Source organism: Homarus americanus, unplaced genomic scaffold (assembly GCF_018991925.1).
Source record: "Homarus americanus isolate GMGI-L3 unplaced genomic scaffold, GMGI_Hamer_2.0 scaffold43550, whole genome shotgun sequence".
NCBI lineage: Eukaryota > Metazoa > Arthropoda > Malacostraca > Decapoda > Nephropidae > Homarus > Homarus americanus.
In genome coordinates this window covers 24,510-37,500 of record NW_024757148.1, presented here as the reverse complement: position 1 = coordinate 37,500, position 12,991 = coordinate 24,510, and the positions used below count along the sequence as shown (strand labels likewise).

At 40.0% G+C, this 12,991-nt stretch overlaps 1 protein-coding gene across 1 annotated transcript; it reads right to left on the bottom strand.

Annotated features, from left to right (window-relative positions):
- Nucleotides 1-11,127: 11,127 nt before the first annotated feature.
- LOC121857396 (serine/threonine-protein kinase StkP-like) lies at nucleotides 11,128-11,910 on the bottom strand. Its single transcript, XM_042353429.1, has one exon. It carries the CDS (start codon nucleotides 11,908-11,910, stop codon nucleotides 11,128-11,130), a length of 783 nt encoding a protein of 260 aa, XP_042209363.1.
- Between the last annotated feature and the right edge of the window lie 1,081 nt (nucleotides 11,911-12,991).

The following is a 12,991-nucleotide window of genomic DNA, read 5'->3' as shown; positions in this document are numbered from 1 at the left end:
TAATGTTACGAAATGGCTCCCATGGCCATAATGTTACGAAGTGGCTCCCATGGCCATAATGTTGCGGCTATACCTAACCATTAGATCTGCTTGGCCGTAATTTTAGACCAATATGTTAGGTTAAACATGTGTATTGATATTTGAGAGTCGTTTGGTTTGGTTAGGTTCTTGATAATCTTTTTGTTTGGCAAAGATTTATTTCCTCCACCAGTTTTAGGATGTTATTAATAAGCTGAAGAACTTTTCTTCTATTAAAAAGTTCCTAACTCTGCCCCTTAACCCAGACACCTGTTCTTAAATATTAAACTCTTGTTAGGTAAGATTAGGTATCAACAGTTTTTTTGCGTGTCTTTACCCTACAATTTCCCTCTTACCTCAAGCCCTGTCCACTTTGTGATGAAAATTGCATTTTTTAAGTGAAATCTAAGCAAAACAAAATCTCTTGTAAACGGTATTGAGTAACGTAGTTTTGTTCTATATTTCCCTAAATATAAATCAATATAGAGCTCCGTGGTTGATATTTTCGGAATTTTAATTAAAAAAAAATATATAAATATTCTCGTTTAGCGGCAGCAGCCTCATGAACAGTATTTCTTTAACTTATTAAGACGGACAAAACGAACCAACCTAACTCCACTTAACCTATCTATGATAATTAAAATATACTCCAAGATTGCTAGGCTGGGTTGGTTACTTTTGCTTATTTTAAAACCCGGTGTCTAAGAATTTCACCAAAAATTAAATAAAGAAAATCCCAGATAGCCAAAGCGACAGGCCTGGCGTAAACACTTAAAGGTGTTTGTTAACAATGCACCATTTAATGGGTTAAATTCGACCAACATACTGATCTTGACAATAATCCTGAAGCTAAATGTAAGTACTCACCCTCGCCGACATAGACTCAGGCCATCACGTAGAAAAACACATGATCTTCCCCCAAAATGGTGAATACACTTCGGGACGTCAACTTCTCAGGCCTCCATGTTTTCCCAACCTTGCGTATTTTACATGTTAATGAAGCATTTTACTATGTTATGGCAGGGAAATTTTATCCAGGTTGTCCTATCCGTTAACAAGATTCGTTACTTAATTCACACAGTGGTGATAGACGTTGAGGAAACACTAGAAAGGCTAAAAAAAAAAAAATACTTTAATAATACCAAGAACGATACTGCCAAATCTTTTTAAATTTAGGGCAGCGCGAATTAATGGAATCTACTCTACTTAATCAAAACTACTCTAATGTTGTCATTTTAGGTTAGATTAGATTCAGTTTAGATCCTGTTTCCAAAATTATAAGAATATAGATAATGTTTCTTCGTTCTTAGTATGTTTCTAGAATTATCGACGCAGGTGACGCTTAACTTTCAAAAGTTTTTTAATTATTATTTCTTATGTTTATTCTCTCATACGAATGCTGATAGTAGTTACAGCTGTTATCTAACATAATTTAATATACTTTAGTAAAATTCAATGCAAATATAACGCGATTTCATATAAATGCTTGTATGATGAAAATATTAATTCGTATATTTTATGATTATTTCCCTACAACTCTCCTCGTACGTACATTAATATTAACGACATCGACCATAACTCAGGATGAAAAAATAATGTATCGTTATCCATCAGGATCATAAATATAATTACAATCAACAATGAAAATATTTGATGAAAACTTTGAGAAGCTGTGATGCCGAATTAAACCTCAACAGAGGCTAGCAGGCGACTCCATGGACCCGGGTGAGAGTTCCTTTTAAAATCGTCAATTATTACGTGTGTTTCTTACTGTGTCGATATACCAGTGTGTGAAATATCATAGTTAACATCTAATTAAACAAATAGACAGTAAATAAATCAATAAACAATTAGGAAATGTAAGTAAAAACAATCATTATTCTTGTTGACAATCCAATCAACGGGAGTGAATAGTAACTCGTGATTTAAATACCAAGTGATTTATTTATTTATGTTGTGAATAACATTATAAAAAGGGAAAATAAGCATAGAAACATCCATATAAACATTGATAATAGCGATGAAAATAACATACTAGTTACTGACGATCCAAGCACCTCGCGTAACTGAAGTCGTATATACACGTTAATAATTACAGGTGATTTAAATAACATACTTTAGTTTTATATTGTGTATGTTTTCAAGTGTATAATAGTGATTTTATGAAAGTTTCTAATTTAAATAACGATTGATTATGATTTTTTTCAGTGACATAGTGAGTTTAGAAATCTTGAAAATTAGTCTTAGTCTTTCGAGTGCTGAAAAACTCTGAAGAAAAAATTATACTCGTCTGTGGTCATTTTTTTCTAAATAATCTTGAACGGAAATTTGTGATTTATGGTGATTTTTTTTCAATATAATTAATTTTTGTTTTGTGATATATGGTAATTTTAAGTGATTTTGATATTATTTTAGTGGTTTTTTTTTAAGAAATAATCATTGGTGATTTTAAGTGTACAATAATTCATGTTTTTCATTATGATTATTTTGAAAGTTTGAGAAAATTATTACCAGTGATTTATGGTAATTTTTTAAAGTGAAATTATTTAAGTAGTAGTGCTGAATGACTACTTATTTAAGTGAATAAAACCTTTGAAATTACTTAAGTGTACCAGATAACTTTGAAATTATTAAAGTGAGTTTTAACATGAACTTAAATACCAATTAACTTAGAAATTACAGTATTTAAGTGCGTTTTGAAATTACTTACTGTAGAGTGCAAAATAACTTAAGATATTATTTAATACGTTTTGTTTATTTTTGTGAACATAAGTGAGGCATAATTGATAGCGCATTATGGTGATGCGTGAAATAATTGATACATAGTAACCTTGAAAGCCTATTTGTGAAGCTCTCGGCTGTCCACGGCTCCATCGTCGGCTGGTGAGTACCCATTAATCATTTGTACGGTAGATTAAAAGGAAGATGAGGTAGATAATTATGTAATATACAGGTAAGTGGAGTAGATATTGTAGAAGGATAGACTTTTGGTGAAATTAAGGTGATTTACTTGACAAAAAAAAATGGTTTTGTGTTGTGACTTTTTTTTCAGGATATTCGCTATTATGTTCGTTTTATATGAGTCATGGCACTCCTTCTATCACACACACAACGTTTACGTGATGGTCCAACTAGCGATATAAAAGTATAGACCTTTCACAGTAACATAAAACTCATAGAAATTCAGGTTATTCGTATTAGCGCGGTCAGTCGCTCGCAAACTCTCCGGCGAACTTTTAATTCGGCTGCATGTGTGATTTATTTGTTTTTATTAATTTATTTACATGGTTATTCTTTATTTAAAATTTCATAAGTCAGTCATAACGTTGAAAACTAAAATACTATAATAGACTGCTGCCTTTGTTGGTGTTCAGATTAAAAACTGTGTAATTCTATTTTTGTTACGGTAATCAAAATACATACTGGTATTTCTGGACTAAACAAATAAATACTCAGACCAATTAGGCTTTGAGGATAGTAAATTGCCTACAACATCCCTACATTATCTATCATATTAATACAATCTCTTCATTTTTAAGATGAAATAAATACATAAATAAGTAAATTAATATAAGATTAAACCACAATTAAAAAATAAAAACCAATGCACAATCACACACACGTAAAAAAAATACAATAAAAAATAAAACAATAGAATTCAACAAACAAATTCACAAATACCACGATGACTTCATCCTCGGGGGACCGTTTTATCGTTGCGCAAGGAATACAGAAATAGATCATCATTATTGCTTAAGGGATATACGACATTGTATTGAAGTTATTGTAATCATGTGACTAATTTATTGTACTCGGGAGGTTGACAACGCTCTGAAGGGGATTATACAATTATTCTGCACGTGCATGGTACTTGATATCTGAAGTCAAGGAGAGAGTTACACGAATGACTGACTCTATAACCCGCCTACAGATCAGAGTCAGGTTACATGGGGGAGGCAGATAAAGGAAATTGTTGGTTAAGAGTGGCGAGTAAATAAACAAAAACAGAGGTGAGTATTTATCTTATGGTCTGGTGCTGTAGCGAGTTGTTTTGTTGTGTTCGTGATGGTACGCTTTAGTTGAAACACGTAGAAACACCATCAACAGACTTAACAAACTACATAAGCTATAGGTTGCATTATGGGGCAGTTTTTGTTTAGTGTGTGAACGAATTTAAGTGTACAATGATTTAAAGTCTTCAGTTTTGGAACACAGAAATGCATTGGAACGTTAGACCAAAGACCATTTTTTTCTCTAGGAGTTATCAGACTTGTAAAAACTATAACCAAGGGAAAATGACCTTCATTACCTATAACAAAAACGGGAGAAGAAAAAAAAGATCTTATATTTTGATATGTAAAAGAAAAATAAGACATCGGGAAATTGACTTTTATTAAACAGCCGAGAGTAACATACCATCAACAACAACAGATTGAATAACCTAACCCTGGCAGCTGAAGCAGTAAAGAAAAACAAGAGATCACATGAAGATTAGCCACCCAGTATATTTCACCTTAATGTTACTTGCAGGTTAGGTTAAGTTAGGTGAGGCTAGGTGAGGTTTGGTTAGATTAGGTTAAGATAGGTGAGGATAGGTTAGGTTAAGTTAGGTGAGGTTAGGTTAAGATAGGTTAGGTTAGGTTAGGTTAAGATAGGTGAGGATAGGTTAGGTTAAGTTAGGTGAGGTTAGGTTAAGATAGGTGAGGATAGGTTAGGTTAAGATGTTTAATTTTATGAAGAAGCTAGGGGGCTAATCTTCATGTGATCAGAACCAAATAAGTATCGGGACTGTTGCTGTAGTAAACGAAACAGATGGAAGTGTCTATAAAATACTTCACCAAATATATATAGCAGTGACTCTCTCCTGTCCATCCCTGACACATAAAAGTCAACCGCTGAAGCCACATGTGTGCACACCTACCTGTATATATGCATCCATGTACATATATCCAACCCCCTTCCAATCCCTCTCTAAACACGAGGTGAATCCCTATACAGCCCTCACACACACACACACACACACACATATACACACACACACACACACACACACACACACATACATATACACACACACACACACACACACACACACACACACACACACACACACACACACACACACACACACACACACACACACACACACACATCAACAGATCATACGAGTAGGTAAGACTGTATGTATATAGCTCATTAATTATGTAAGTGTGCATTCATGTCGGTGACGGAGGAGCTCGACATCTACAGTATGTATACCTATGTGTGTGTGTGTGTGTGTGTGTGTGTGTATTATATCAGACTTTAAAAATAACAGTAATTAATGACTTATTGGAAAGGTATATCAGCCAAAAATACTTCAACTAACCAGTGGACAGAATGACTTATATACTGTGATAGGCGAGAGTCGGTCGTTTAACAAAAGCTTTCATTACAAAAAAAATAAAAGGAATGAGTAGTGAACATACAAGTTATTATTACAGTGGATGGTGGCAGGAGGGGGGGTGGGGGGGGGGGAGTCTTTTGCTCTTCTGATCTAGGTCACGTTGGGCCAGCTGGGTCGTGTCGTTGGGCAGTAAACACAAGGAGCAGTATCTCGTTCACAAATCGTGTCATGAGGGACCTGTCGTGGTGTAACAGTACCTCGCTTACTGCTGTCATGTGGTGTTGTGGGGCATCACAGCTAGGTGTGTGTGTGTGTGTGTGTAATAACCATGTCAAAGGTCAAGGTCAAATAAGAAGGTTCCGTATATACACTATGTACTCTATGTATATTAAAGGAGAACTCGTGTATGAAAAGAGCATAGTGAGGTGTTACTGGGCGTGTATACTGTAAACACTGCCACACTCAAGAGCTGCTGTGTGTTGACGGTCACGAGGCCAGGAGAAGTCTTAGCACAATATTGAAGAAGCAACACCCAGCATGAGTCTGTACTTCACTCGAATGCATTTTGATTGTGTATAAAGAAAACTGGATCACCTGAAGAATAAACACCCTAGTTTATTTCACCTCTTGACTTAACACCTTAACACTATTAGCTTAGGTTAGGTTAGGTTGAGGTGGTTAATCTTTAGGTGAAATAAGCTGAGGGGCTAATCTTCAGGTGGTTCGAAACACTTAAAACTTAGATAAGAACATAAGAAAATAAGGAGTCTGCAATAGGCAGGTTGGCCTGTGCATGGCAGCTCCTGTCGAGAGTTACTACCACTCTCTATCATCCACTCGTCCACCACCCTATTTGTGAACCAGTTTCCTCCTATCTCCCTCCTAAACCTAAACTTATCCAACTTAAATCCGTTGCTCCGTGTCCTATCGTGTGTGACCCTGTATGAGGAAACATGTCATGCTATACTGTATACATCACACACACACACACACACACACACACACCGTCTACAATAATTACGAAACTTCATCATACAAGTCAGACCTCGTGTACTAAATTAACTGCCCGAAATTTGGTGCCGGATAACGTATTCCCGACCTGTTGCTCTCCCTTGTATCCGAAAAATATTCTCTGACCGATCCAGGCCTTTACAGAGATAACCTGAAGATAAGACTCCACATTCAATTTCAGGTGAACTAGCCGCCCTGATGTTACCTGTAGAGGGTTAGGTTCGATTTAGTTAGGATAGCTATGTTAATACTACATGAATTTAGGTTGGTTAGATTAGGTTAGGTTAATCTTTAGGTAAAATAAGCTGGAGGCTAATCGTTAGATGTTCCCTTGTGTTTTATTGTTGTTGTTGTTGTTGTTTTTGTTTACAGAGTCAAATTTGTTGTGAAACAAGAACAATGTTGTTGGCTGGACAGCTTGTCATTTTCTCACTTAGCAGAGCGCTGTTATTGTACCGCGTAAGCAGATAGACAGAGCAGATTGTGTGCCTGCTAGTGATAACATTGTTCATATACAGACCAGCCGGACACGCATGTACCAGGGGGACGCCTCGGTGAATACATCCGACAGTCCCGCCGCGTGTCCCTTCTCTCCCTCCACTGTTTATTTGGTGAACAAAAATATACCACACGTGTGCAGCATACAGTATGTGGAAATTAGTTAAACATTGAACCAACATCTATGTGGCTCCATCAACAGAGAGCACCACTGCACAGGTTCATCCCTTTACAACGCGCAGTAGCTATATACAGTTTAGTGCTGCTCTTCCATGCCACTAAATTCACATTGAACGCACACCTATGCAACTTCATCAACGCACAGAGCACCACTGCACAAGTTAATGCGTGTGAACAATTTGCAATCTAGTGCAACTCGGCTATGCAATTGAGTTCACGCACACATATGCAACGCCATCAACACACAGCGGCATTATATTACATATCCATGACAGTGAAAACAATGGAAGACTAGAGTACAGTGTGATGGAGGCCAGGTAGTCCCCCCCCCCCAGTTCTAATAGACCCAATCGGCCCATACTATATAATTATTTGAATTTGGGCCTATGGGGACTCTTTGGGCCTGATTCCCATTAGAATTATGGCAGGTACTCATTAGGATTGTGACTCATTAGGGCAGAAGGCCATTAGGAATAAGACCAATTAGGACTAAGACGCCTTATAACCTTCACTCTCAACTCGTACGTCAAGCTGTTTAGATCACCTGAAGATTAGTCCTCCCCCTTCCAGCTTATTTCACCTGTAGACTAATCACACTATCACTACCTAAGCAATGATCGGGGCGAATCTTCAGGTGATTTAATTTTTCTCTTGACTTTAGTGACGTAAGAAACGCATCTGATTGGCTTCCACGACGCAAAGTTGGAGACCAAAATGACGTCGACGTTATTAAGATTCGAAACGTAACAAGATGCGTTCCCAGTTCCTGGCTAGGGTCGGGGGGGTGTAGAGGGGGAATTCTTAAATATTCACACGTAATATTTGTTTTGGAACTCCTGAAGATTACCCCTATACCCCCCAGCTAATCTAACATAAACCTAACCAAACCTAACCTAACCTAACCTCCTAGATAGCGTTAGTGTGTTTAATCCTCACATGAAATAAATGGGGTGGCTAATCTTCACGTGATCCGTTACTTTTGTTTTTAAGTCGAAGTAATTGAAGGTATCTGGGTTGGCAAGAGTCTCGGTGCAATTCTGACGCCATTTTGTTCTCCAGTACAAGGGTCATTGGTGGGTGGTCGCCGCTATCCTGAGTGCAGCAGCACCCACATGGTCGCTACCACATCGATCCACTCGCTGGCCTGGGAGAGGGAGGGAGAGTGGGAAAGAGGGAGGAAGGGAAGAGTGGAAGAGGGAGATTGGGGAAGCTAGGGGGAAGGGGAAGAGGTGATGGAAAGAGGAAGAGGTGAAGGGAGGGGGAAGGGGAGGAGAAGGAGGAGGGGAGAGCTGGTAGGAGGGGGAAGAGAAGATGTGGAGGGAGAAGGAGATGTTTCAGGAATAACGGAGAGGAGGAAGAGAAGTAGACGGAGAAGAAAAATAAAAGGGAGGAGAAGGCGTGGAAATCAAGTCGAAAGACAGAGATGGAGAGGGAAAGAGGGAGGGAAAGAAAGAAAGAGTGCAAATCGAGTCCAGAGAGACAGAGAATGAGAGAAAGACGTGATAGCAAAAAAAGGGGATGGATAGGAAGAAATGGATGAGTGGGGAGGAGGAGGAGGAGGAGGATTAGGAGACAGAGATAAATGTGGTAATAGCGACAGTAGAAAAACAGACAGATGGAGATGGATAACGAAGATTAGGAGGAAGAGTAAAGAGAGAAGATGGAAGAGGAGTGACAGAGGAAGGTAACGGAAACAGAAGTAGAAGAAGAATGAGAGAGAAGAGGAAGATGAAGAAGAACAAGAAGGAAAAAAGGAGAAGAAAAATAAGAGGAAGGAGTGTGTACGTTACAAAGCAGGTGGGAGGGAGGAGGCAGGTGGTCATCACAGGTAGGTGGGAGGGAGGAGGCAGGTGGTCATCACAGGTAGGTGGGAGGGAGGGAGGAGGCAGGTGGTCATCACAGGTAGGAGGGAGGGAGGAGGCAGGTGGTCATCACAGGTAGGTGGGAGGGAGGGAGGCAGGTGTCATCACAGGTGGGAGGGAGGAGGCAGGTGGTCATCACAGGTGGAGGGAGGGGAGGAGGAGGTGGTCATCACAGGTGGGAGGGAGGAGGCAGGTGGTCATCACAGGTAGGTGGGAGGAGGGAGGCAGGTGGTCATCACAGGTGGGGAGGGAGGAGGCAGGTGGTCATCTCAGGTAGGTGGGAGGGAGGGAGGCAGGTGGAGGGAGGAGGAGGAGGCAGGTCATCAGGAGGGAGGGAGGAGGCAGGTGGTCATCACAGGTAGGTGGGAGGGAGGAGGCAGGTGGTCATCACAGGTAGGAGGAGGAGGTCATCACAGGTAGGAGGGAGGGAGGCAGGTGGTCATCACAGGGGAGGGAGGAGGCAGGTGGTCATCACAGGTAGGAGGGAGGGAGGAGGCAGGTGGTCATCACAGGTAGGAGGGAGGGAGGAGGCAGATGGTCATCACAGGGAGGAGGAGGAGGCAGGTGGTTGACACAGGTAGGAGGGAGGGATGAGGCAGGTGGTCATCACAGGTGCGAGGGAGGGAGGAGGCGGCAGGTCGACACATGACTTGGGGTTGCTGGCACCAGGCTGTTTATGACCCACAGGTGTAGAGGTTGGGTTAACGGGAGGGCGGTGAGAGAGAGAGAGAGAGAGAGAGAGAGAGAGAGAGAGAGCATCGTGGCCGTTACCAGGTGCTGTACAAACCTCCCACATCAATTATGCAGGTGTAAGCGGCAGGTATGGTCGACTTGGTCATGTTAGCTGCTTGTAAGGGGGACTGGTTGATGGTGTGGCGTGATGATGGGTGTGGCGTGATGGGTGTGGCGTGATGATGGGTATGCGTAATGATGGGGGTGTGTGATGGGCCTGCTGGTATTTGCTCCCCCTCACCCCTTCAACCACCCCCTCACGGATACTGTAGAGATGTACCACCGGCAAATTTATACCCAACCGGCACCAGAGAGTCTTGTGGTTAAATAGCCGGTTCCAAGATGTGGATGGCTGACTGCCGGATACTGTAGAGAAGAAAGATGTTTGTTTACTAACGGGTCATTTTCCGGGGCGTCTCCCTTGTATTACTTACCAGCTACTGAGAGAGAGAGAGAGTTCTTCTCCTTGTTTATCCTCTCTTTCTATCTCTCTCTGTCTCATTCTGATTATTCTCATTTGTTTTCTCTTCCGCCAACATTATCCTCCCTCTCTCTCTCACCACAAGTTTGGTTAGTTGAGGAAATATATTTATTGGTTTGGCTCTCTGTAGGAAGGGGTGGTGGGACCTATGTTGACACGAAGCTCTGTGGAGATGAAGCCTTCTTGTACACACGCACTCCCTGTCTGGCAAACACGCTCACGTTGACACACACACACACACACACACACACACACACACACACACATTCATACAGAAGTACTCCATGTTTGTAAAGTACTCACAATGATACAGTGAGAGTGAGTAAAAAAAAAACAGTACACCATTTATATTCCCTAACCTAACCTAACCTAACCTAACCTAACCTAACCTAACCTAACCTAACCTAACCTAACCTAACCTAACCTAACCTAACCTAAATACCTCCGGGGGTATTGTTTACATAATGTCTCTCAGGTGAGCAAATTAGCCTACCTGTCGTCCACAACAAACACCAACACGAAGACAGGTATGTATCTTAAAAGCTGGATACTTATCAGGGAGAGAGATGGGTCCGCGTAGAGGAATAATGATGATGATGATGATGATAATAATACCAGTAATAATAATTTATTTATTAGTAATAATAAAGATAATAATAATAATGATGATAAAGGTACTATTAATAATAATAATAATAATAATAATAATAATAATAATAATAAATTTTAATGGTCAGATTATCAACTAAAAATCCTTTTATTTTGGTTGATCGACGTTCTTTTTTTTATATATTTTTTATTTCCTTAGAAGACGATTTTGATGTCCTTTTTGACTCTTTTGGTTGGGAGGGTTCTGACTGGGAGGGTTCTGACTGGGAGGGTTCTGACTGGGTGAGTTCTGACTGGGTGAGTTCTGACTGGGAGGGTTCTGACTGGGTGAGTTCTGACTGGGAAACTTTTCACTGGGATAATTTGGGCTCAAGAATGTCTATTAAGCTCTGGAGGCTGGGGCGGCAGATGGGGTCCCTGTTTTGGGCTGAGTGCACCCACTGGACGACTTCTTCAGGGAACTCCCCAGTATGGACCAACTTCTGAAATAGTTTTCCTAAGCTGTAGATGTCGCTGGTGGTGGTAATATTTTCCCCGTTCAGAACCTCCGGTGCCATCCGTTCCACCTGCTTCTGGATATCAGCGGGAATTGGTGTCATGTATAGTGGATGATTGACGAGTGTAGCCATCCCGAAGTCGATGAGGGTCACGTGGTGCCCGTCGTCCCCGGTGTGAAGGCAGATATTGTCGGGTTTTATATCATTGTGTGCGATCCCTCGAGTAAGGAGTCTCTGTACGACTTTACAGAGTGCCAGCATGATTTGGTCTATCACTTCGACGGTGAAGCCATACTTTCTGGCGTAATTGCAGAGACCTAGACCACTATATTTTGTAAACAAATACCTTTGAGGAATGTTAACGCCAACTGGCTTTTGGACACCTTCAAGGCCTTGACAGGTGTGTAAGTATTTTACCTCCTTGGTGAGGTCTTTCAAATTGTTTTTACCGGTAAATTGCTTTAAGACAAGATCTGTCTGATCTCCAGTGAGGCGCCAGCATCGCCCAGCCGTGCCGGTGCCCAGAAGCGTAAAAGTTTTCTTGGCCATAATATTATTTACGTCTTCAGACGAGAACTTCTGAATGGTAGGCTCTGGGCCCCGGGTCTGGTCGTGTTGCTGTGTAGAACAGGCCATTTTGAAAATCACAAATTGTTTTAGTGATAAGACTGACCTACCACTAGAATTCACAATTGCACATTGAACAAAAATTCCAACCTGGTTATGAAGTTTTGTGACGTTATACTAATGTTATAGTGAACATCTAATAGTGTTACAGTGAAGATGTAGTGGTGTAGTGAAGATGATGTAGTAGTGTTGTAGTGAAGATATAGTTATAGTGAAGATGATGTAGTAGTGTTGTAGTGAAGATGATGTAGTAGTGTTGTAGTGAAGATGTAGTTATAGTGAAGATGATGTAGTAGTGTTGTAGTGAAGATGATGTAGTAGTGTTATAGTGAAGATGTAGTTATAGTGAAGATGATGTTGTAGTGTTATAGTGAAGATGATGTAGTAGTGTTATAGTGAAGATGTAGTTATAGTGAAGATGATGTAGTAGTGTTGTAGTGAAGATATAGTTATAGTGAAGATGATGTAGTAGTGTTGTAGTGAAGATGATGTAGTAGTGTTATAGTGAAGATGTAGTTATAGTGAAGATGATGTAGTAGTGTTGTAGTGAAGATATAGTTATAGTGAAGATGATGTAGTAGTGTTGTAGTGAAGATATAGTTATAGTGAAGATGATGTAGTAGTGTTGTAGTGAAGATGATGTAGTAGTGTTGTAGTGAAGATGTAGTTATAGTGAAGATGATGTAGTAGTGTTGTAGTGAAGATGATGTAGTAGTGTTATAGTGAAGATGTAGTTATAGTGAAGATGATGTTGTAGTGTTATAGTGAAGATGATGTAGTAGTGTTATAGTGAAGATGATGTAGTAGTGTTATAGTGAAGATGTAGTTATAGTGAAGATGATGTTGTAGTGTTATAGTGAAGATGATGTAGTAGTGTTATAGTGAAGATGTAGTTATAGTGAATATGTAGTGTTGTAGTGAAGATGTAGTTATAGTGATGATGATGTTGTAGTGTTATAGTGAAGATGATGTAGTAGTGTTGTAGTGAAGATGTAGTTATAGTGAATATGTAGTGTTGTAGTGAAGATGTAGTTATAGTGAAGATGTAGTGTTGTAGTGAAGATGTAGAGTTATAGTGAAGATGATGTAG

Coding starts and splice junctions, on each gene's coding strand:
- LOC121857396 (XM_042353429.1), bottom strand. CDS start 11,910: ATGGCCTGTTCTACACAGCAACACGACCAGACCCGGGGCCCAGAGCCT.